This window comes from Esox lucius, chromosome 19, assembly GCF_011004845.1.
Source record: "Esox lucius isolate fEsoLuc1 chromosome 19, fEsoLuc1.pri, whole genome shotgun sequence".
NCBI classification, from domain to species: Eukaryota; Metazoa; Chordata; class Actinopteri; order Esociformes; family Esocidae; genus Esox; species Esox lucius.
In genome coordinates, this window is record NC_047587.1 from 36,751,907 (window position 1) to 36,772,675 (window position 20,769).

The following is a 20,769-nucleotide window of genomic DNA, read 5'->3' on the forward strand; positions in this document are numbered from 1 at the left end:
TATTGTTTGATTTGAGGGACATGATTCTTCTCTACTTTTCACCGGTCATGTATCCCACTCCGGGTCAGCCTAATCAAATTCCCTTGGTAAATGCCAAATGAACACCTCTATCCTCCACTCTATGCCCCCCCCCTTTCGCATTTGCACGTTCACGCATGCCTCCGCCATTTCCACGTGTCCCAAGGCTGAGGGAGCAAAGATTAGCAAGGTTCTAGGGGCAAATAAGAACCTCTAGTGGCCCCTTCAAGCAAGTGTGCAACAATGCAGCCTCCCCTAGCGAAGTGGAATCCTATAACGCACTGCTTTATTTATTAGCAATTTCCAAATAATGGATAGTTGTGCCTAATTATATGACATGTTTATATCTGAAACTATGACATAGCTTCAGTTTTTATGGTGTTTATTTCTTCAACAATAGGAGGGATTTGTAAATAAGAATTCCGTGCTGGTTGTATGAATTAAAGTGGACAATGAATTGCAACATTCAAGTCATCATTCAAATCAGTCAAGTGTGTCCAAAGATGTGTTTATTAAAACCCCTAACCACTCTGTAGAAGTCACCCTCTGAGGTTTGTCAACAACATGTGACCATGAAGAGAGAAAGTGCATAATGGATAGGCGTGGATTTGAGGCTCACAGCCTCTCTCTTCCTGTCGAAAAACTTCCTCCTTCACCTGTTTTCTCTAACCCCACCCCTCAGGCAAAACCAGGAAGTCCTGCCACTTCACACAAACTCTGCTGGAAAAAGAAACAAGTCTGAGTTATTGTGTTTGTCTGTGTGAACAAACGTAAACAATGTCTCATCATGGAGTTTTGCTGGATGAGGACCAGTTCTGTTGTTCTATCTGTCTGGATCTACTGAAGGAGCCAGTCACAACTGCATGTGGACACAGTTACTGTAGGAGTTGTATTGAGGGCTACTGGGATCGGAACATTTTGAAAGGGGTCTATAGCTGTCCCCAGTGCAGACAGACCTTCACTCCAAGGCCAACTCTGAGGAAAAATAACATGTTGGCTGAGGTGGTGGACAAACTGAAGAAGACAGGACTCCAGACTGTTTCTCCTGCTCTGTACTCTGCTGAACCTGGAGATGTGGTTTGTGATTTCTGTACTGGGACCAGGAAGCAGAAAGCCCTCATGTCCTGTCTGGTGTGTCTGGCTTCTTACTGTGAGACTCACCTTCAACCTCACTATGAATCTACTGCCTTTAAGAAACACAAGCTGATCAAAGCCACCACACAACTACAGGAGAAGATCTGCTTACATCATGAGAAATTGCTGGAGGTTTTCTGTCGTACTGATCAGCAGTGTATCTGTACGCTTTGTGTGATGGATGAACATAAAGGCCATGATACAGTATCAGCAGCAGCAGAGAGGACTGAGAAACAGGTAAGACCAGAAGAAATTGTTAGCAACTGTAACAATGAATTAAAAATGTAATAGAAACTAAGCATATTTATGTAATGTGCATGCTGTACAAAAAATTTAACTCCCTTAAAACACACAAACAAAAGTGAACACACTTAAATTGATTCTGTATTGCTTCATAAACATCAAATCTTCCTAACCAGCTCTGAAAACCATTTCAAAAAGGTTTAATTGAAACTTGAAACTGTCAATATTAAATTTGACTTACCCACGGAAACCCATGTTTTTCTGATAGTGGTTATATTGGTAAACGTTGTTTCAAAAGATACAAATTCAGCATTACAATATGTTGACAGATTTTGTGCATAGTGGCAAATCTTGACAAATCATTGAAGAGTGATTCTCTACAGAGGCAACTCGTGATCAGTCAGCAGAAGGTCCATCAGAGAGTCCAGGAGAGAGAGAAGGAGGTGAACAAGCTCCAGCAGGCTGTGGAATCTCTCAAGGTGTGTAATGTTGACCAGAAGTGATTTGCAAGTCACAACTTGCCTTCAGACCATTTTAAGATTACACTTTGTTTACTTTTCCCTCTCAGACATGGCATAGATCAGCCACAGGTTGCATGCCCTGTCTGCCTCTGGAACAAGATTAATGACAAAAACACTTAGGGATGTTTTCATAGACATGGGTTAAGCCTGGTCTAGGACTTAAACAACAAGCTCAATGGAGTTTTCTATTGAACTAGATTTTTTGTCCAAGACTAGGCTAAATCCGTTTTTGTGAAACCGGCCCTTACTGACTAGAAACAAATGTAAAAGAAAATACTGGTCTGGTGAAAACAAATGATTATACAAACTAAACCAAAGCATTGAAATATCATATGCCAGGTTGGATGTGTATATAATATAGGTTAAAATGCCAACCCGCTCTTATAATCAAAATACACACCATGGGACAAAATACCTCATGGTAAAACCCATACAGACACAGGGCATTTATGGACAGTAGGCAATGCCCAGATGTAAAACTGCCGAATAACAAGAAATGACACAAGTGGTCTGACACTGAGGGCATAATTTAAACAGCTGGTTGTCAACTGGCAGAACAAGGTTTGGACAAAGCTCAGAGAGAAAGGAATGCTACCAAACATAGGAAAGAGACTTCAATTTATCCGAATAGGTAATCTGGGAAGGTAGCCTTGTGAATGCATCTGACCAGTAATCAATTAGGTTGCTAGATGGAATCCCTGAGCCTGCAAGAAAAATACATCAGTTTTTTTGTCAATTAGCAAGACATAATGCTAATTGCTCTCTATGGATGCAGTACGGGAAGGGTTGGGCTGAAACCGGATTTTATTTGACCATGTGCTTCATTGATGACTTAATTAATTTAATCTTTGGTCCATGTTCAATTTGCACACAAAAAACATAAACCATCCATCCATCCATCTTCTACCGCTTATCCGGGGCCGGGTCGCGGGGGCAGCAGTCTAAGCAGGGATGCCCAGACTTCCCTCTCCCCAGACACTTCCTCTAGCTCTTCCGGGGGGACACCGAGGCGTTCCCAGGCCAGCCGGGAGACATAGTCCCTCCAGCGTGTCCTAGGTCTTCCCCGGGGTCTCCTCCCGGTGGGATGGGACCGGAACACCTTCCCAGGAAGGCGTTCCGGAGGCATCCGAAAAAGATGCCCAAGCCACCTCAGCTGACCCCTCTCGATGTGGAGGAGCAACGGCTCTACTCTGAGCTCCTCCCGGGTGACCGAGCTTCTCACCCTATCTCTAAGGGATCGCCCAGCCACCCTGCGGAGAAAACTCATTTCGGCCGCCTGTATCCGGGATCTTGTCCTTTCGGTCATGACCCAAAGCTCATGACCATAGGTGAGAGTAGGAACGTAGATTGACTGGTAAATCGAGAGCTTCGCCTTGCGGCTCAGCTCTTTCTTCACCACGACAGACCGATACATCGACTGCATTACTGCAGAAGCTGCACCGATCCGTCTGTCAATCTCCCGTTCCATCCTTCTCTCACTCGTGAACAAGACCCCTAGATACTTAAACTCCTCCACTTGAGGCAGGCACTCTCCACCAACCTGAAGTGGGCAAGCCACCCTTTTCCGACTGAGGACCATGGCCTCGGATTTGGAGGTACTGATTTTCATCCCCACCGCTTCACACTCGGCTGCAAACCGTCCCAGTGCATACTGAAGGTCCTGGTTAGAAGGGGCCAACACGACAACATCATCTGCAAAGAGCAGAGACGAAATCGTGTGGTCCCCAAACCTGACACCCTCCGGCCCCTGGCTGCGCCTAGAAATTCTGTCCATAAAAATTACAAACAGAACCGGTGACAAAGGGCAGCCCTGCCGGAGTCCAACATGCACTGGGAACAAGTCTGACTTACTGCCGGCAATGCGGACCAAGCTCCTGCTTCGGTTGTATAGGGACCTGACAGCCCTTAGCAAAGGACCCAGGACCCCATATTCCCCAAGCACCCTCCACAAGATGCCGCGAGGGACACAGTCGAATGCCTTCTCCAAATCCACAAAACACATGTGGATTGGTTGGGCAAACTCCCATGAACCCTCCAACACCCCGTAGAGGGTATAGAGCTGGTCCAGTGTTCCACGGCCCGGACGAAAACCACACTGTTCCTCCTGAATCCGAGGTTCTACTATCGGCCGTATTCTCCTCTCCAGAACCCTGGCATAGACTTTCCCGGGGAGGCTGAGAAGTGTGATCCCCCTATAGTTGGAACACACCCTCCGGTCCCCCTTCTTAAAAAGAGGGACCACCACCCCGGTCTGCCATCCCAGAGGCACTGTCCCCGACCGCCACGCGATGTTGCACAGGCGTGTCAACCAAGACAGCCCCACAACATCCAGAGACTTGAGGTACTCAGGGCGGATCTCATCCACCCCCGGTGCCTTGCCACCGAGGAGTTTCTTGACCACCTCTGTGACTTCAGCCCGGGTGATGGACGAGTCCACCACTGAGCCCTCATCCTCTGCTTCCTCAATGGAAGACATGTCAGCGGGATTGAGGAGATCCTCGAAGTACTCCTTCCACCGCCCGACGACATCCTCAGTTGAGGTCAACAGCTGCCCACCTCTACTGTAAACAGCGTTGGTAGGGCACTGTTTCCCTCTCCTGAGGCGCCGGATGGTTTGCCAGAATCTCTTCGAGGCCAGCCGATAGTCCTTCTCCATGGCCTCACCGAACTCCTCCCAGGCCCGAGTTTTTGCCTCCACAACCACCCGGGCTGCAGCCCGCTTGGCCTGTCGGTACCCGTCAGCTGCATCAGGAGTCCCACAAGCCAACCAGGCCTGATAGGACTCCTTCTTCAGCTTGACGGCATCCCTTACTTCCGGTGTCCACCACCGGGTTCGGGGATTGCCGCCTCGACAGGCACCGGAGACCTTACGGCCACAGCTCCGAGCGGCCGCTTCGACAATGGCGGTGGAGAACATGGTCCACTCGGACTCAATATCTCCAACCTCCCTCGGGATCCAGTCGAAGCTCTGCCGGAGGTGGGAGTTAAAGATCTCTCTGACAGGAGACTCGGCCAGACGTTCCCAGCAGACCCTTACAGTACGCTTGGGCCTGCCGAGTCTGTCCAGCTTCCTCCCCCACCATCGGATCCAACTCACCACCAGGTGGTGATCAGTTGACAGCTCCGCCCCTCTCTTCACCCGAGTGTCCAAGACATACGGCCGCAGGTCAGATGAGACGACAACAAAGTCGATCATCGACCTGCGGCCTAGGGTGTCCTGGTGCCACGTGCACTGATGGACACCCTTATGCTTGAACATGGTGTTCGTTATGGACAAACTGTGACTAGCACAGAAGTCCAATAACTGAACACCACTCGGGTTCAGATCAGGGGGGCCGTTCCTCCCAATCACGCCCCTCCAGGTGTCACTGTCGTTGCCCACGTGGGCGTTGAAGTCCCCCAGTAGAACAATAGAGTCCCCAGTCGGAGCACTTTCCAGCACCCCTCCCAGAGACTCCAAGAAGGTCGGGTACTCTGCACTGCGGTTCGGCCCGTAGGCACAAACAACAGTGAGAGACCTATCCCCGACCCGTAGGCGCAGGGAAACGACCCTCTCGTTCACCGGGGTAAACTCCAACACATGGCGGCAGAGCTGGGGAGCTATGAGCAAACCCACACCAGCCCGCCGCCTCTCACCATGGGCAACTCCAGAGTGGTGAAGAGTCCATCCTCTCTCAAGGAGTGTGGTTCCAGAGCCCAAGCCGTGCGTAGAGGTGATCCCGACTACCTCTAATCGGAACCTCTCAACCTCACGCACTAACTCAGGCTCCTTCCCCGCCAGCGAGGTGACATTCCACGTCCCTAGAGCCAGTTTCTGTGTCCAGAGATCGGGTTGTCTAGGCCCCTGCCTTCGACTGCCGCCCGATCCTCTTTGCACCGGCCCCTTATGGTCCCTCCTGTGGGTGGTGAGCCCACGGGAGGGCGGCCCCACGTCACCCGTTCGGGCTGAGCCCGGCCACCAGGCGCTCGCATTCGAGCCCCAACCCCGGGCCTGGCTCCGGGGTGGGGCCCCGGCTGCGCCATACCGGGCGACGTCACGGTACTCAAAATTTTATTCTTCATTAAGGGGTTTTGAACCGCTCTTAGTCTGACCCGTCGCCTAAGACCTGTTTGCCTTGGGAGACCCTACCAGGGGCATATAGCCCCAGACAACATAGCTCCTAGGGTCACTCGGGTACTCAAACCCCTCCACCACGTTAAGGTGGCAGTTCTTGGAGGGGAAAAAAAAAAAAAAACATAAACCAAAAACATAATTAGTTATTATAATCTTACAATGTATGTTATTGCTGTTGGTCAGGAAGGAAGAACAACAATTTCACCATTACCAAATTTACAGTCGGGTCCATAAATATTGACATTCTTAAAAACACCTGAAGAATTGTCTCTCTGTCTCCCTCTCCTCCTCCATGTCTTTCTCTGTCTCTCGCTCTTTCTCAGCGCTCTGCACAGACAGCAGTAGAGGATAGTGAAAAGGTCTTTACTGAGCTGATCCTCTCCATTGAGAGAAGATGCTCTGAGGTGAAGGAGCTGATCAGAGCCCAAGAGAAGACTCAAGTGAGTCAAGCTGAAGGACTCCTGGAGAAACTGAAGCAGGAGATAGCTGAGCTGAGGAGTAGAAGCACAGAGCTGGAGAAGTTCTCACACATAGAAGATGACATCCATTTCCTCAAGGTAACTAAACTGCTTCAGTGCTTTTGACACATCAACAAACAAGGTTACAACAAAGGTTATCTCTTTGGTTGTTTTTTATTATGATTTCTGCCATGTCTGTCAAAATACCTAGCATTAGAAACAGTTTATAAAAGTGTTGTGTTTCGATTTGTGAATTAATCGTGAAAATGTTTTTTAAAATAACAGTTGTTTTTTTGGTAAACTTTTATGGGTTCCCCAAAGTTTAAATTAGAAGTACACCTGAAACTTTAGTTTGGACTTGAAATGAGCCATGTTGGTAAGGTAAATGTTCCATCTATTTTAAAGGTGCCCTATGCAAGTTTACACCACCTATCGGCAATGAGTTGAATATCGGTTCTATAACTCCATTAGGATCTGACACAATCATTTCTAAGACAGATCTGAAGCAGTGTAACCTGCAACTGTCGATGCTGGAGCAATGAACACAGACATTTGTTTTAGATTGGGTTGAAGTTGATTTCCATAACTACGGAACACAGAATAAACACAGTAAACAGCTAAACCAATCAAAATGTAATCTGGACTATCTACTGCGTTAGATGCTTTGCTATATTTCAGAGACTCAGTGATGGCTAGCTTGCGAACATGAAACCATAATCGTACTAGCTGGCTCTAGCTGGAACAATAATATAAGCGTTTTAACTAGTTTGCACAAGGCTAAATATAACTAAAAGGCAATGTAATTGCTTCTTCGGAGCAGTTGTCCCTTATGTAATAAGTTTGGTCCAACAACCCACAATGCATGCTAGTTTTCCAACCTGGCAGAGAACACCAGGTTGTATCACTATTTTTCAGCAGGAAATGGAATCAATGAGTGTCTGTTCGGACAAATAACAGCTTATCGTCTCGAACAAAGACTGGAGAAAACATCCTCACACATATCTACACTCATACAAATAAAAGAAACAAGAACATTGAATGCTTTTATGCATTGAATAATTGTTTGTCTAGTAACTTTAACTCAGCTTTCCTTGACTATCTAGCAAAGTAGCTAAATGAGGTATCTAATGTTACCTTACTTCTCAAGTAGAAGTAAAAGTAGCCAACTCTTCATCACTGTTCATACAACCTTCAGCTCTTGCCATCTAATAAATGCCAAATTCACCCTTGTTTTACTCCGTGCTTTGTCTGATGCTCGCGTTGCTTCTGTATATTTTTGTTTCTGGAGCACTCAGTGTAGGCCTACATGAACCCAAACAAAGCTTGTCATTGGCCTTCATCTCAGACACCTTCAAAGAAGTACATGCCTGCGAACATCCTGGACTTCTACGTTTTACTTGCAACCATGGCAGTGGGGGTAGTGTCAGTCCTGACACTGCCAGAGACTATTTTATTAATGTTAACTAATGATATGTAAGGGTTATTATCAGATATTTTAAATGGAAAATGCTGCATAGGGCACCTTTAACTAAGTCTGCATAACATACATTCTGAGATTTTGACTAAAGGTGAATGCAAAATATATGACTTGTTGAACAATGACTTGTTGATATTGTTGGACCATATAATCTTGGCACATAATGGAATTAATTATGTCATTAATCTTATCAAGAGCCCCAAATAATCAATGATCCCCCACCATATTCTACAGTGGCTTTCAGTTTTGTTGCCAAACATGTCGATGCTTGTTGCCAAGCATGGTCAAAATTTAACATTTTGTCTCATCTGACCACAAAACAAAAATCCAATCGTTCCAATAACGTTAAAGTTCAGGCGCCGCAGATTATTATTTGGACTCTGTAAGGGCATCTTTTGTGCCACCTTTCCAAAGTGGTTGATGGCATGGAGGTGGCGTCTAACAAGAAATGGTTACTATTCTACAGTACTAGTTGGAAAGTAAGTTAGTCTGGCATTGCTACATGCTGGCCTGTTTAGCTAAGCTCTACAGCTAAAATAGACTAATCTTAATCTCTGAAACACAAAGGTATAATATGATTTATTTTGGTCAGCTACCCAGTATATTCCTACGGGAGATTAGCCATGAATCAATAGCTAGCCATTTAAGGTTAGCAACCAGGGGAGACATAATTCATAAAAACTGTATATTTTAACCGAAACGTTCCTTTCGGAAAAGGTTATATAACTCAAGGCTGAGATTTGCTCTGTACACACCTGCATTCAATGGGATCACCTGCAGACACCCTGTAAACAATGAAGTAGGAAAATAGGTATCATAAAGACTCTGGAGCTGTGGAAAGCTTCCAAGGAAATTGAGAACTCTTCAGAAAGGAGAGTGGTAATGGCCATAGGGTGGTAGTCCTTTAGCATTTAGGGAGTGTATTGCCACTCTGTCTATGACAGATATGATTGCTTCTTCAAGCTTAGGCAAACATATCTCTATCCCATATTTGAGACAGTGAAATTAATAATAAAAGAAAACTGTCAATCATCTCTGTCTTTCTTTCCAGGGTTATCAGTCTCTCTCCAGTACCAGTGTGTCTTCTGACTTACCCAGCATCACTGTCCGTCCTCTTCAGTACTTTGGATATGTGAGTGAGACTGTGTCTGAACTGAGAGAGAAACTGGAAGACGTCCTTAAAGGAGAATGGACCCAGATCTCCACTACCGGTGTGTTGATACTCAGCACATTACAGACACTAAAACATCCCCTAGTAGTCCTACTAGTACTACAGTATTCAGACCCCTTCACTTCCTACACATTTTGTTTTTGACTTAATTTATAAAAGATGACATGTATTCTTTTACCCATCATTGTACAGACAAAAAAATGGAAATATCTAATCTACATGTATTATATATAAATACATAAGACCCCTTAAATTGAGCTCAGATGCATCCTCTGTCCTTTTATCTGAGGAGCCACTCCTGAATAAAAGTCATATCACATGACACTTGAAGGACAATTGAAAGCAGAGGAAAATATTATTTGGTCTGATGCGACCAAAATGTAACTCTTAGGCCTGGATGCCAAGTGCTACTTCTGGCAAAAACAATGTACAACTCAACACCTGACTAATACCATCCCTACAGTAAAGAATGTATGCCCTGTGAGTGCATCATGGTGGGGGGATGCTTCTCAGCGGTAGGAACTGGGATTGAAAAAATGCAAAATACAGGGAGGTCCTTGAAGAAAAACTGAATAAGAGAGCACAGAACCTTCAGGACAAGACTGGGAATGTCCTTGAGTGCCCAGTCAAAGCCTGCAGAGAACCCTGCCCCATATCCAGGCGTGCAAAGCTCATAGAGGCATTCCCAAGAAGATATGGATACTCATGTACATGAGAAGTTGCAATTTTTATTTTCAATAACTTTGCACAAATCTTTTTTTTAAAAGAAGAAATTTAAGGGGTCTGAATACTTTCCAATGGCAGTGTCCATGTGAAATATACCATATGATGGTAACATTCTCTCTCTGTTTATGTGTATATCTGTAGTGAAAGTAGTGGATGTGTTGCCTCCAGACCCCAAGACCAGAGAACAGTTCTTACAATGTGAGTCTATTTATTCTTTTTTTTATTATTATTAAGTAAATAATAACCTATTCATACCAAGCCTTTGTCTGAAATGGATCCGAGAGGAACGGTTGAAACAAAGCCAATATGTTTGTTTTCAGCAAATTAACAGGTTATGATTTGGTTCTCCCTTTGGTTTGTTACAAATGGGGGGGGGGGGGGGGGGGGGGGCTGACCCCCCCGGTGTGGCTGTGAAGTCCTAAAGCAAGATGCTCACTGAGTAAACCAATCACAAAGTTTAAAATACAGTTGTTAGTCCAATAGTTTTTGGCTGGCAGGGTCTTGAACCCACAACATTTAGCTCCCTAGACAGCTGCTCTACCCACTGCTCCAATGAGGGATATATTATATGTGCAGGGGCACACTCCTGCACATATAATATATAATATGCTGGAACAGGAATGTGCCTTTGCAAAACTGTTGCCACAAAGTCGGAAGCACCCACTTTGTATCCTGTAGCATTAAGATGACCCTTCACTGGAACTAAGTGGCCTAGCCCAAACTTTACAGTAGGCACTATGCATTCCGATATGTACTGTTCTCCTGGCATCCTCAACATCCAGGTTGGTCCATCATACTGCCAGATAGTAAAACATGAGTGTCAAAACTCCAGAGAACACGTTTCCACTTCTCCAGAGTCTAGCAGTGGCATGCTTTGCACCACTTCAGCCAACGCTTGACATTGTGCATGTTCATGTGAGGCTTGCGTACAGCTGCTCAGCCAAGCAAATCCATATTGTGATGCTCCTGATACACACCTCTTGTGCTGATGTTGCTCCCAGAGGCAGTTTGGAACTCTGCAGTTAATGATGCAACTGATGATAGGGGATTTTTACGCTTTTTAGTGCGCTTCAGCACTCTGCAATAAGTTTGAGTGGTCTACCACTTCGTGGTTGGGCTGTTGTTGCTCCTAGACACTTCCTCTTCACAATTATAGCACTTACAGTTGACCAGGGCAGATCTAGTAGGGCAGAGATATTACAAGCTGACTTGTGGTAAAGGTGGCATTAAAAGTCAAAGTAATTTATTTGTCAAGTGCACCAAATAACATGCGTCACTCTGAACAGTGACATTCCCATGACATGGCACGCCACATCTACATAGTAATTAAAAAACATATAACCAAAAATTACTACAGAAAATACTAAATATACATAACAATAGTGACTAGAAGCAATTTCAAATAATGAAGAAATGGGAATATGGACAGTATGAATAGAAATCCTAAATATTATAAATATAAGTATTTTAGTGCCTATTAATGGATATATTCATGTATATGAATGTACATAGAAAGTGACCAGATCAGAGCATATGAAGTGTGATCAATAGATCAGTGTTTTCTGGTTGAGGAACCATGTGTGTTTTGGTGGCATGCGGAGGACCAACAACATACAGTGGATATAAAAGGTCTACACACCCCTGTGAAAATGCTAGGTTTTCGAGATGTAAAAGAATGAGACAAATATAAATCATGTCAGAACTTTTTCCACTTTTAATGTGACATATAATGTGAACAATTTAATTGAAAAACAAACTGAAATCTTCGAGGGGGAAACATTTATAATTAAAACCTTACAATAACCTGGTTACATAAGTGTGCACACCCTCTTATAACTGGGGATGTGGCTGTGTTCAAAATTAACCAGTCACATTCAAACTCATGTTAAATAGAAGTCATTACACACCTGCCATCTTTTAAAGTGACTCTGATTAATCACAAATAAAGTTCAGCTGTTCTAGTAAAATGTTCCTGACATTTTCTTAGTTGCATCTCAGAGCAAAAGCAATGGTGCGCAGAGAGCATCCAAAGCATCAGAAGCATCCAAAGGATCTCATTTTTGAAAGATATCAGTCAGAAGAAGGGCACAAAATAATTTCCAAAGCATTAGATATACAATGGAACACAGTGAAGACAGTTATGGCACAACAGAGACATTACCAAGAACTGGACGTCCCTCCAAAATTGATGAAAAGACGAGAAGAAAACTGCTCAGGGAGGCTTACAAGAGGCCTACAGCAACATTAAAGGAACTGCAGGAATTTCTGGCAAGTACTGGCTGTGTGCTACATGTGACAACAATCTCCTGTATTCTTCATATGAATGGGCAATTTTTTTTACAAAGAAAAACATCCAAGCCAAGCTGAAGTTTGCAAAAACAAACATCAAGTCCCCCAAAAGCATGTGGGAAAATGTGTTATGGTCTGATGAAACCAAAGTTTACATTTTTGGCCATAATTCCAAAAGGTATGTTTGGCCAGTTTATTGTGAGTTTTTTATTTTTCCCCCTCAAAGATTTCAGTTTGTTTTTCAATTGAATTGCTCACGTTATAGGTCACATTAAAAAGTTCTGCCATGATTTATCTTTGTCTCTTTCTTTTACATCACAAGAACCTGGCATTTTAACAGGGTGTGTAGACTTTATATCCACTGTATTAGGCTGGTGGTCATAATATTTATCAGTGTTCAACACTGTTTCCAAAACAATTTTGGGACCCTGTGTAAAATGTAATGAAAAACAGAACCCTATATTCACCAGAAAATAGTACGAAGTTAACATATCAAATGTGGAAAATTACAAAGGTTCTTGTTTCTTGGAAAATATATACACACTTTGAATTTGATGCCAGGAAAAACAATTTGATGCCAGCAGTTCAGAAAAAGCTGGGACAGGGGTAACAAAAGACTGGAAATGTTGTGTAATGGAAAAAAAGTTAATTAGATAAATGGGCAACAGGCCAGTAACATGATTGGGTATAAAAAGAGCATCCCAGCAAGGATGAGGATTTCAGAAGTAAAGATCGGGAGGGGTTCACCACTCTGTAAAAGACTGCGCAGGCAAATTTAAGAATAACGTAAACATAACATTGCCAAGAGTTTGGGGATCTCATTACCTACGGTACATAATATCATTAAAAGATTTAGAGAATCCAGAGAAATCTCTGTACGCAAGGGACAAGGCTGAAAACCAATATTGGATGGCCGTGATCTTCAGGGCCCCAGGTGGCACTGCATTAAAAATAGACACGATTATGTGGTGGAAATCACTGCATGGGCTCAGAAACACATCCGAAAACCATTTTCTGTGAACACAGTACGTCATGGCATCTACAAATGCAAAAGAAGAAGAAACCATACATGAAGAAGATCCAGAAATACTGCCACCTTCTCTGAGCCAGAGCTCGTAAAAGGGCGACTGAGGCAAAGTGAAAAACTGTCTTGCAGTCTGATGAATCAACATTTTTATTTATGGTGGGGAATCATGGACGCTGCATCTGCGCTAAAGAGGAGAGCCAGCATTTGTGATGGTATGGGGGTGCATTAGTACAAATGAAATGGGTGACTTGCACATCTGTGAAGGCACCATAAATGCTGAACAATATATACAATATAACAATATCTATTTTCAATGAAATATAGGGATAAATTAGTTGCACATCGTTGCATTCTGTTTTCATTTGCATTTTATCAAGCGTCTTAACTTTTTGGGAAACGGGGTTGTATACTCCAATCCCCCTAAGAGGAACTAAAAGCAGAACTAAACAGGTGGAGGCTGGTGTGGTGTTGAATAATCACAGACAGGGTACGCTGCCAGTACATATATTTATATTTTAAACATTTCTTTTATGATAATCACTGTTCTACACCTAGCAATTCAAGTGATTTTCAAATAAAACAAGACAGGTTTTTCTGTTCAAGTTACAGGATTGCTTTTACAGTTTGACTAAACTTGTTTCTGATCTGCTCTTTTCGAAGATTCCTTTAAGCTTACACTGGACCCAAACACCGTATGTGAAGAACTCTTTCTGTCTGAAGGATACAGAAAAGTGACTTTTATAGATCAAGCCCAAACATATCCTCACCATCCAGACAGATTCACCAACTACTACCAGGTTTTGTGTAGAGAGGGTCTGACTGGACGCTGTTACTGGGAGGTGGAGTGGAGTGGGAACTGGGTTCACACAGCAGTCTCATATAAAGACATCAACAGGACAAGGCCAGGTAATGCATTTGGATCCAATAACATGTCCTGGGGTTTAGGTTGCTCTAATGGAGAATATTGTTTCATACACAATAATATTAAAACTAATATATCAGGCCCTCAATCCTCCAGAATAGGAGTCTACCTGGATCACAAGGCAGGTACTCTGTCCTTCTACAGTGTCTCTGACACAATGACCCTCCTCCACAGAGTACAGACCACATTCACTCAGCCCCTCTATCCTGGGTTTCGTCTTAGTAGATATAATGATACAGCTGAGCTCTGTAAACTGTGGCAGGGACCCGTATAGATAGTAGTAATGCCAGTGGTAATGGTCCCTGTATAGATAGTAGTAATGCCAGTGGTAATGGTCCCTGTATAGATAGTAGTAATGCCAGTGGTAATGGTCCCTGTATAGATAGTAGTAATACCAGTGGTAATGGTCCCCGTATAGATTGTATTAACACCAGTGGTAATGGTCCCCATATTGATTGTATTTACACCAGTGGTAATGGTCCACATATTGATTGTATTTACACCAATTGTATGGTCCCCATATAAATTGTATTTACACCAGTGGTAATGGTCCACATATTGATTGTATTAACACCAGTGGTAATGGTCCCCATATAGATTGTATTTACACCACTTGTATGTTCCCCATATAGATTGTTTAAACACCAGTAGTAATGGTCCTCATATAGATTGTATTAACACCAGTGGTAATGGTCCCCATATAGACTGTAGTTATGCCAGTGGTAATGTTCCCCAAATAGGATAAATCATAGTTCTGTTTTCCTATTAAATAAAAAATCTGAATAGATTTTCAGAGGCTTCTTGAATTAATATTTAATGCTACTGGTAATATAGTGTTTATGAAAGGCAATGTGTTAATCTTGTAAATACACTTTCATTAGCTAATTTATCTTACATCAACTTGATGGCCCAGCCATTATTTTTGCAATGAAAATATACTGCCCTGTTTGCTGGACATATAACTGTATTGTTAGGCTAAAAAGCACATTCATTTGAAATGTCTATGAAACTGGCCTTAGATATCCTCTGTTGCCAAACCACATTGTCAAACATTAAACCTGTCCAGCAGGTGGTGATATTGACCAAAATATATATATTTTTAAAACACAATTCTTGATTTTCCAATTCAGTTCAATGATTTGTCCATTCTATTTATTTATTTTCTGTAATTTAATCCTATCTGATCAGTAAGCCAGATAACACAGAACTGTACTATGATGTCAATGTTTGTTGTTTTAAACCGGGAATATATTAACTTAGGCCTGCAGCTGTTCAATGATTACATACTGGTAAATAAACACAGAAAAAGAATATAGTCCTTTTCGATTTATTTCAAGGTTTCTTTAACTGTGAAATATACTGGGTATGATAACTGAGGCGAGGATCCTGGGGATTTCCTTTCAGAAGGCAACTAGTAGTAGGAAGGTAATGAATCCAGGAAGTAGAATTCAGCAATCACATAGGCAGTGATCCTTGTGCATTGTGGACAAATTCAGCTACACTATTTTACAGCCAGGTAGACATGCTGCAAGGGTGTTCAAGAGCATATCAACACAAACTTCCCTTGTAATTGGGGCTGCACCAACTAATTGATAAAAATCGATCAAATCAATAATAAAAAACAGTTTGTTGCAACATTTGCAAAAAACAACTGGCCAGGCACTGGAGCACAACTGTAATGCTTGAGCATTTAAAGCGAAAACATGTTATGTTGATGATGAAGGCTCAGCACGGTAAGTGAATATAATACAAATGTGTAATTCATTTCAGTTTGTATTAATGGAGTTACATTTTCATTTGAGAAATAGTTAATACTGAATGCATGGTAAAGTTAATGTTAGCGGCAAGACTTTCACCACCAAACCGATTATCTGCTTGAGCACATTGAGTCTGTATACAGCTAAGCATTCACTACGTCGTTACTGATTAATTAACCCATTAGTGTCTAATTTGGTGAGTTTTATATTTTTCCACAATAGAAACGTTTATGTATTTAAATCTGGCTATCTGCAGGTTTCAGCAAGTAAAATTTGTCTTCGTTAATGCCACTTCGAATTAAATTTAAGACCAATTTTACAAGAACACCCCACGCAAAAAATACATGAGGACACCAATTTGACTGAAGTAAGGCACCAACAGACTTTGCTGTTGAGCACCAAAACAAACAGCTGTTTACGGTGCTTCCGTATCTGCATGCAACGACAGGTGAACATGACTGTAGATCTGATCTGCATTGGTAGGGAACTAGGTTATCTCCCTCCAACGTTTTATTCCCTCCAGTTTGTGGCCAATCAGTGTTCCCATCATGACCATAATGGTTTTCTTATCTCGATGCTATAAGAGTTAGTGAATTTTTGTTCAACAAATAACTATAATAATTAATACAATTATAACAACAGGCCTAAAGTATAGTAATAGACTCGAACTTCAGCTTTTGTCTAGAAGTCGGTATTGCAGTTTCCAGTTTACTTACAATACTCAACCGCATTAGTAAACACCTAAACTCACAACAAGATGAGTGATGGTGTTATACGGAAAAAAAAAATATATAATGTACGTGACTCATTTAAGTTTCAAGGTACAAGTGGGGCATAATTTTAATCAGGAGAATGTCCTCTTTTTAATAAAATATGGCTTGCGCCATTCAATGACTTCAAACCCTAGACTAGAAATAATCAGAAAAGGCGATTTTTTTTATATACTTCCACGTAACGCAGGTTTAAGCTCATTTAATACCATATAGGACCAGATGTTTACTTCCTATGCCAGTTGTTATTTTTCAGTTTTGTTGTGAAATGAGGTTACAGTAGTAAAATAAAAGAGACCTGTTTTGGTGCTTTTTTGAGGCTATGGAATTTTAAGCTTAATTCAGGTTAGAAGAGGCTGAACAAAGGTTTGTTTCAATTCACTTGCTATGGGGATGCGCTAGCGTTCCAGCTCAGCCAGCGTTCTTTTGCTGTTTTTGAGGCTAGGGTGAATTTTAATACGTTCTATTGTCCTGCCTAATACTACACTAAAAAGCAACACTTCACTAACTGGCTTAGCCGATAGCCGGCCGGCACACCACAGTAAACTACTTACCCTCGTAGTTGTGCAGATAACTCGATACGTAGAGTTTGAATCCCTTGTTCTGCTTGCTTGTTGGAGCAGGGGACCAGGCATCAACAATTTGATGGACATCACTAATAATTATTTTAGGCAGGTCTTGGAGACATCTACTAAAAACTGAAATTTTGGGCGACCCAGGTGATCGCCTTAAGTACACCGGAAAATGATATGCCGATATCTGGCTGAAGCGGAAGTTCGTCCATACACTTGTGCACAGAGCCTATTATAACAAGAATAATGTTGCACACAGATATGAAATACAAATATTCTGCTTACCTAACAACATGATTTCATGTAGTTGTATTTAATTTATAAATAAAAGTAATTTTTAGACAATATACCAATATACCAAATCTAGCTTCACCAGCGCATTGTTGTTACTATGGTAATCAAAGCAATCGGTCGCGGGAGCAATCCTGTGTAAACCCCCGCATGGGTGTACACACACAGTAGGCAGTATTTCTCTGGGTTCAATTAGCCTTTTGCTGAGCCCCGCCCCCTTTAGTTACTGTTGCTACATCCGACAAACAAATGGTCAAACACGACCAGCGCGACAGATTGCCATGACTGGAAGAGGTATACCCGTGCGTGTCAGTGACTTTTTTGGAGCAATACTTCTGCGATATCCTCCAGATCGAGGCAAAAGGTGTTACAGTATGCAGTGGAGGGATATATTCAAAATATAAAAATAGGCAATGAAGGAGACACGACTACTATCGAGGCTAATGCTTACCGGTCTCAAGCGAAATCTGAGAAACCCCATGACCTGTACCTCAAATGCAACCAGCACATGCTTGTGGACCAGTCATGCTCTTGCACTGCCGGGTAAGTTCTCTTTCATATGTTATGGTCTATTATTGTCCATTGGGAGTAGCTATTTTGTTAAAATACAAGGGTATGTTAGCTAGCTAAATCTACATGTGCGTCAAAGCCATTCAAAGCTAACTAACATTTCCCTCATTTGAGAATAGCCGTTTTCCGTTCATAAAATGCTACATGAATGATAAAACCAAAATTATATAAAGTTGCTTGTTGGGGCGCTATGTTCGACTTCGTTGTAAACTGAACTTGGGAAGACCCAACACAACAGCAGCTAATGTAGCTAGCGTTAGCTAACATGTTAACTAATGTTGGCTAAAGCTAAAGGGCTCGTTAAACTTAGCTTAGAGAGTAGGTTAACATTCTGGCAATGATATCCATGGTAATCATAACTTTGGTCAAATTTGTGTTCTTGCCTCTAGTTAGTAGATCTAGACAACACGGTGACTAGTTAGCTGTTAACCTTACCTTTGAGCAGACGTATTTATGCTTCATAATATTCAACACATTTAACTGGGAATGGGGCCGTCCACACTGTTTTATCCATTGTAGGCACCGCTCACGTTGTGTTTTCAGCTTGGGGAATGGAAAGAACAAAACTCCTACAGACAATCTCTCGGGGTATCTGGTGTCCCATTTACAAACGCCGTGGGCGCACCTCTTCACCATCTTGCTTGGAGTCAATGTTTGTCGGACCTGCTCACATAGTAACGGTTGCTATGATGTGTGATTGGACAATGGTCGTTTTGGGGGAGGGGCACTGTTGTATGAGGGGTGATTCGTGCATTTAATAGGCCTAGGGAAGGCTGTCTCCGCGTATATGGTTGGGTATATGGGGGGTGGATTTTGCCATATATGGGTGGTGGATTCTGCCATAGAGATCTAGATAAGCAACCTACAGTCAACTTGCTCCCATTTAACGTCGCCGTGAGCAAATCTCTTTGGCTTAACGTCAACGTCAGTGATTCCCTTTGGCTTTACCTCGCTGTGAGTGAATCTCTTATGCTTTAGGTCGCCGTTAAAAGTTTCGTTTGTGCTAATGCAGCGTTTTATATATTCAATATTTAATTTTAGCTGTCACCAGCCTCACAACCTGCTCCAAACTGCCTCAAAATTGTCTCAATCATTTATGCTCTGTTTGTGCCGCTGAAAGGTTTGTTTGTGCTGCTACAGTTTTTGGTACATACCTACATTCCTACTGGATAGCGCACTGGCTTTACTCTCTGTCCATTATAGCTCTGTAACTATCCCTAAGAAAGCAGTGGCAAAAACAAACCTTTATCGACACAAAAGGAGCACACATGATTGAGCCTAAATGATAGCAGCACTTTTTGCCGTTACAACTTTCATTTGGGCTGCTTTGGTGTTTTAAATATTAGATATTTAATTATAGGGGCTGGTGTAACCAGCCCCCCAACATGCTCAAAATTCCATCAAAATAGGCTCAATTGTTTGTTCTCCATTTGTGCATTTACATTTTTCGTTTGTACTGATGCAGTTTGTCTCTGATGCAGAGCTGAGGATAGGGGTGTCGACCCCCTGCCAGTAAAGGAGGAGTTCTTTGCTGCCATCTCTGCTGCTGCCCGACGCCTGCGCATCCCCATGCCGGTACCTGCCCCAGAGGAAGGGGATGATTTGTTCGAGGCTGCCCGCTGGACGTAAATACGCAGAGGAGCTGTGGAGCGCTACTGTGGAGGGGAGGTTGGAGACACTGAGCAGGGGCATTCCGCCCCTGGAAACAGCTCTGGTGTCCTCTCTGGTTCCGGGCCTGAGGACCTGGTCCGACAAGCGCCCCGCCCTGCCTTTGGTGAGGGACCATGTCTCCGCCGGAGAAACAATACACCCTTTCAGTGCAGTCCCTCGCAGCCTGCAACAATGTGGGTCTCCTGGCTGCGGCTGTGGCCGGGATGACGGAGGGTCGCACCTCTTTGACCCCGGTGGGGTGGTGCGTGCCTCGGCGGCCATTTTGAAGTTGACCCAGGCCAATTCCCTCTCGGGTGGTCGGGTGATGGCAACGTCGGTGGTTCGGCACCTATGGCTGGCATTGACCTCCCTGAAGGAGCCGGAAAAGGTTCCGTTCCTGAACGCTCTGCTTCAGGAGGAAGCGTGTTCGGTGCTGCGGTCACCGAGGCCCTGGTGCGTCAGAAGGACAGGGAGGAGCATCTCCTTTTGGGTCCCCTCTTACCCGTCCCTTCTTCATCTGCGGCGTCCTCTGCTCCTCCTGAGGCCTCGTGGAGGCCAGGGTGTCGTTTACATCGCCGGGCACAACATTGCCGCGCTAAGGAGGCGAGTGCAGCTGAACCGGATGCGGCGCGTCCGATGCTGCATGAGGTGAGGGAACCTTGCCCCCAGAGGTCGTCCCCTCCTCCTCCCCGCCGACAGAACAATGGGGGCCGCAAGGCCCCGGCGTTTAAGAAATGGTATACCTGACTCTTTGGGGGGGAGTGTCCCTTGGACGCTTCCCCACCGTGTGCGTTTGGTGGGGAGCTCCTCTGTTTCGGTAAATAAAGTTGTGTGTTCACCTTATTTACCTGTGCCTTCATTTCAGATGGCCGCTGTAGGCCTGAGGTCAGAGGTGTCCTACTCCATAAGTCTGTGACTTCCCTCCCTGCCGCCCCTGAGTTGGCTGGCTGGGATGGGGGTCCGGGCAGTTTTCTGTTGGGCGGGGCAGACTTCTCTGCTCGCCCCTCTGTGGTTTCAGGTCAGCTGTGCTCACCTGCGCCGCCTGCTGGAGCCTCTGTC

At 43.7% G+C, this 20,769-nt stretch overlaps 1 protein-coding gene and 1 long non-coding RNA gene across 5 annotated transcripts; one reads left to right on the forward strand and one right to left on the reverse strand.

The window, feature by feature from the left end:
* Window positions 1-510: 510 nt before the first annotated feature.
* On the reverse strand, window positions 511-1,815 carry LOC105006491. The gene is made up of 3 exons (XR_827411.2): window positions 1,637-1,815; window positions 1,265-1,378; window positions 511-738 (listed from the first exon to the last, which is right to left on the reverse strand). It is a non-coding gene; the product is annotated as an uncharacterized LOC105006491 (long non-coding RNA).
* LOC105006492 (tripartite motif-containing protein 16-like) lies at window positions 732-19,621 on the forward strand. Of its 4 annotated transcripts, none has more exons than XM_020056531.1 (7): window positions 732-1,389; window positions 1,779-1,874; window positions 6,354-6,587; window positions 9,017-9,176; window positions 10,004-10,060; window positions 13,839-14,084; window positions 19,542-19,621. In XM_020056531.1, the coding sequence occupies exons 1-7, from the start codon at window positions 796-798 to the stop codon at window positions 19,574-19,576; spliced, it is 1,422 nt and encodes a 473-aa protein (XP_019912090.1). In that variant the 5' UTR covers window positions 732-795; the 3' UTR covers window positions 19,577-19,621. The 4 variants fall into 4 exon arrangements, with proteins under 4 accessions (XP_019912090.1, XP_010863378.1, XP_010863379.1 ...); XM_010865076.2 differs by lacking the exon at window positions 19,542-19,621 and adding an exon at window positions 14,429-15,411 and having other exon boundaries at window positions 13,839-14,392; XM_010865077.2 differs by lacking the exon at window positions 13,839-14,084 and having other exon boundaries at window positions 19,542-19,620.
* Window positions 19,622-20,769: the final 1,148 nt, after the last annotated feature.

Bases quoted from the DNA above. Each gene is read 5' to 3' on its own strand.
- LOC105006492 (XM_010865075.2), top strand. From the start codon at position 796: ATGTCTCATCATGGAGTTTTGCTGGATGAGGACCAGTTCTGTTGTTCT. The intron at 1,875-6,353 runs GTGTGTAATGTT...GCTCTTTCTCAG, and splicing joins AGGCTGTGGAATCTCTCAAG to CGCTCTGCACAGACAGCAGT. The intron at 10,061-13,838 runs GTGAGTCTATTT...CTCTTTTCGAAG, and splicing joins CAGAGAACAGTTCTTACAAT to ATTCCTTTAAGCTTACACTG.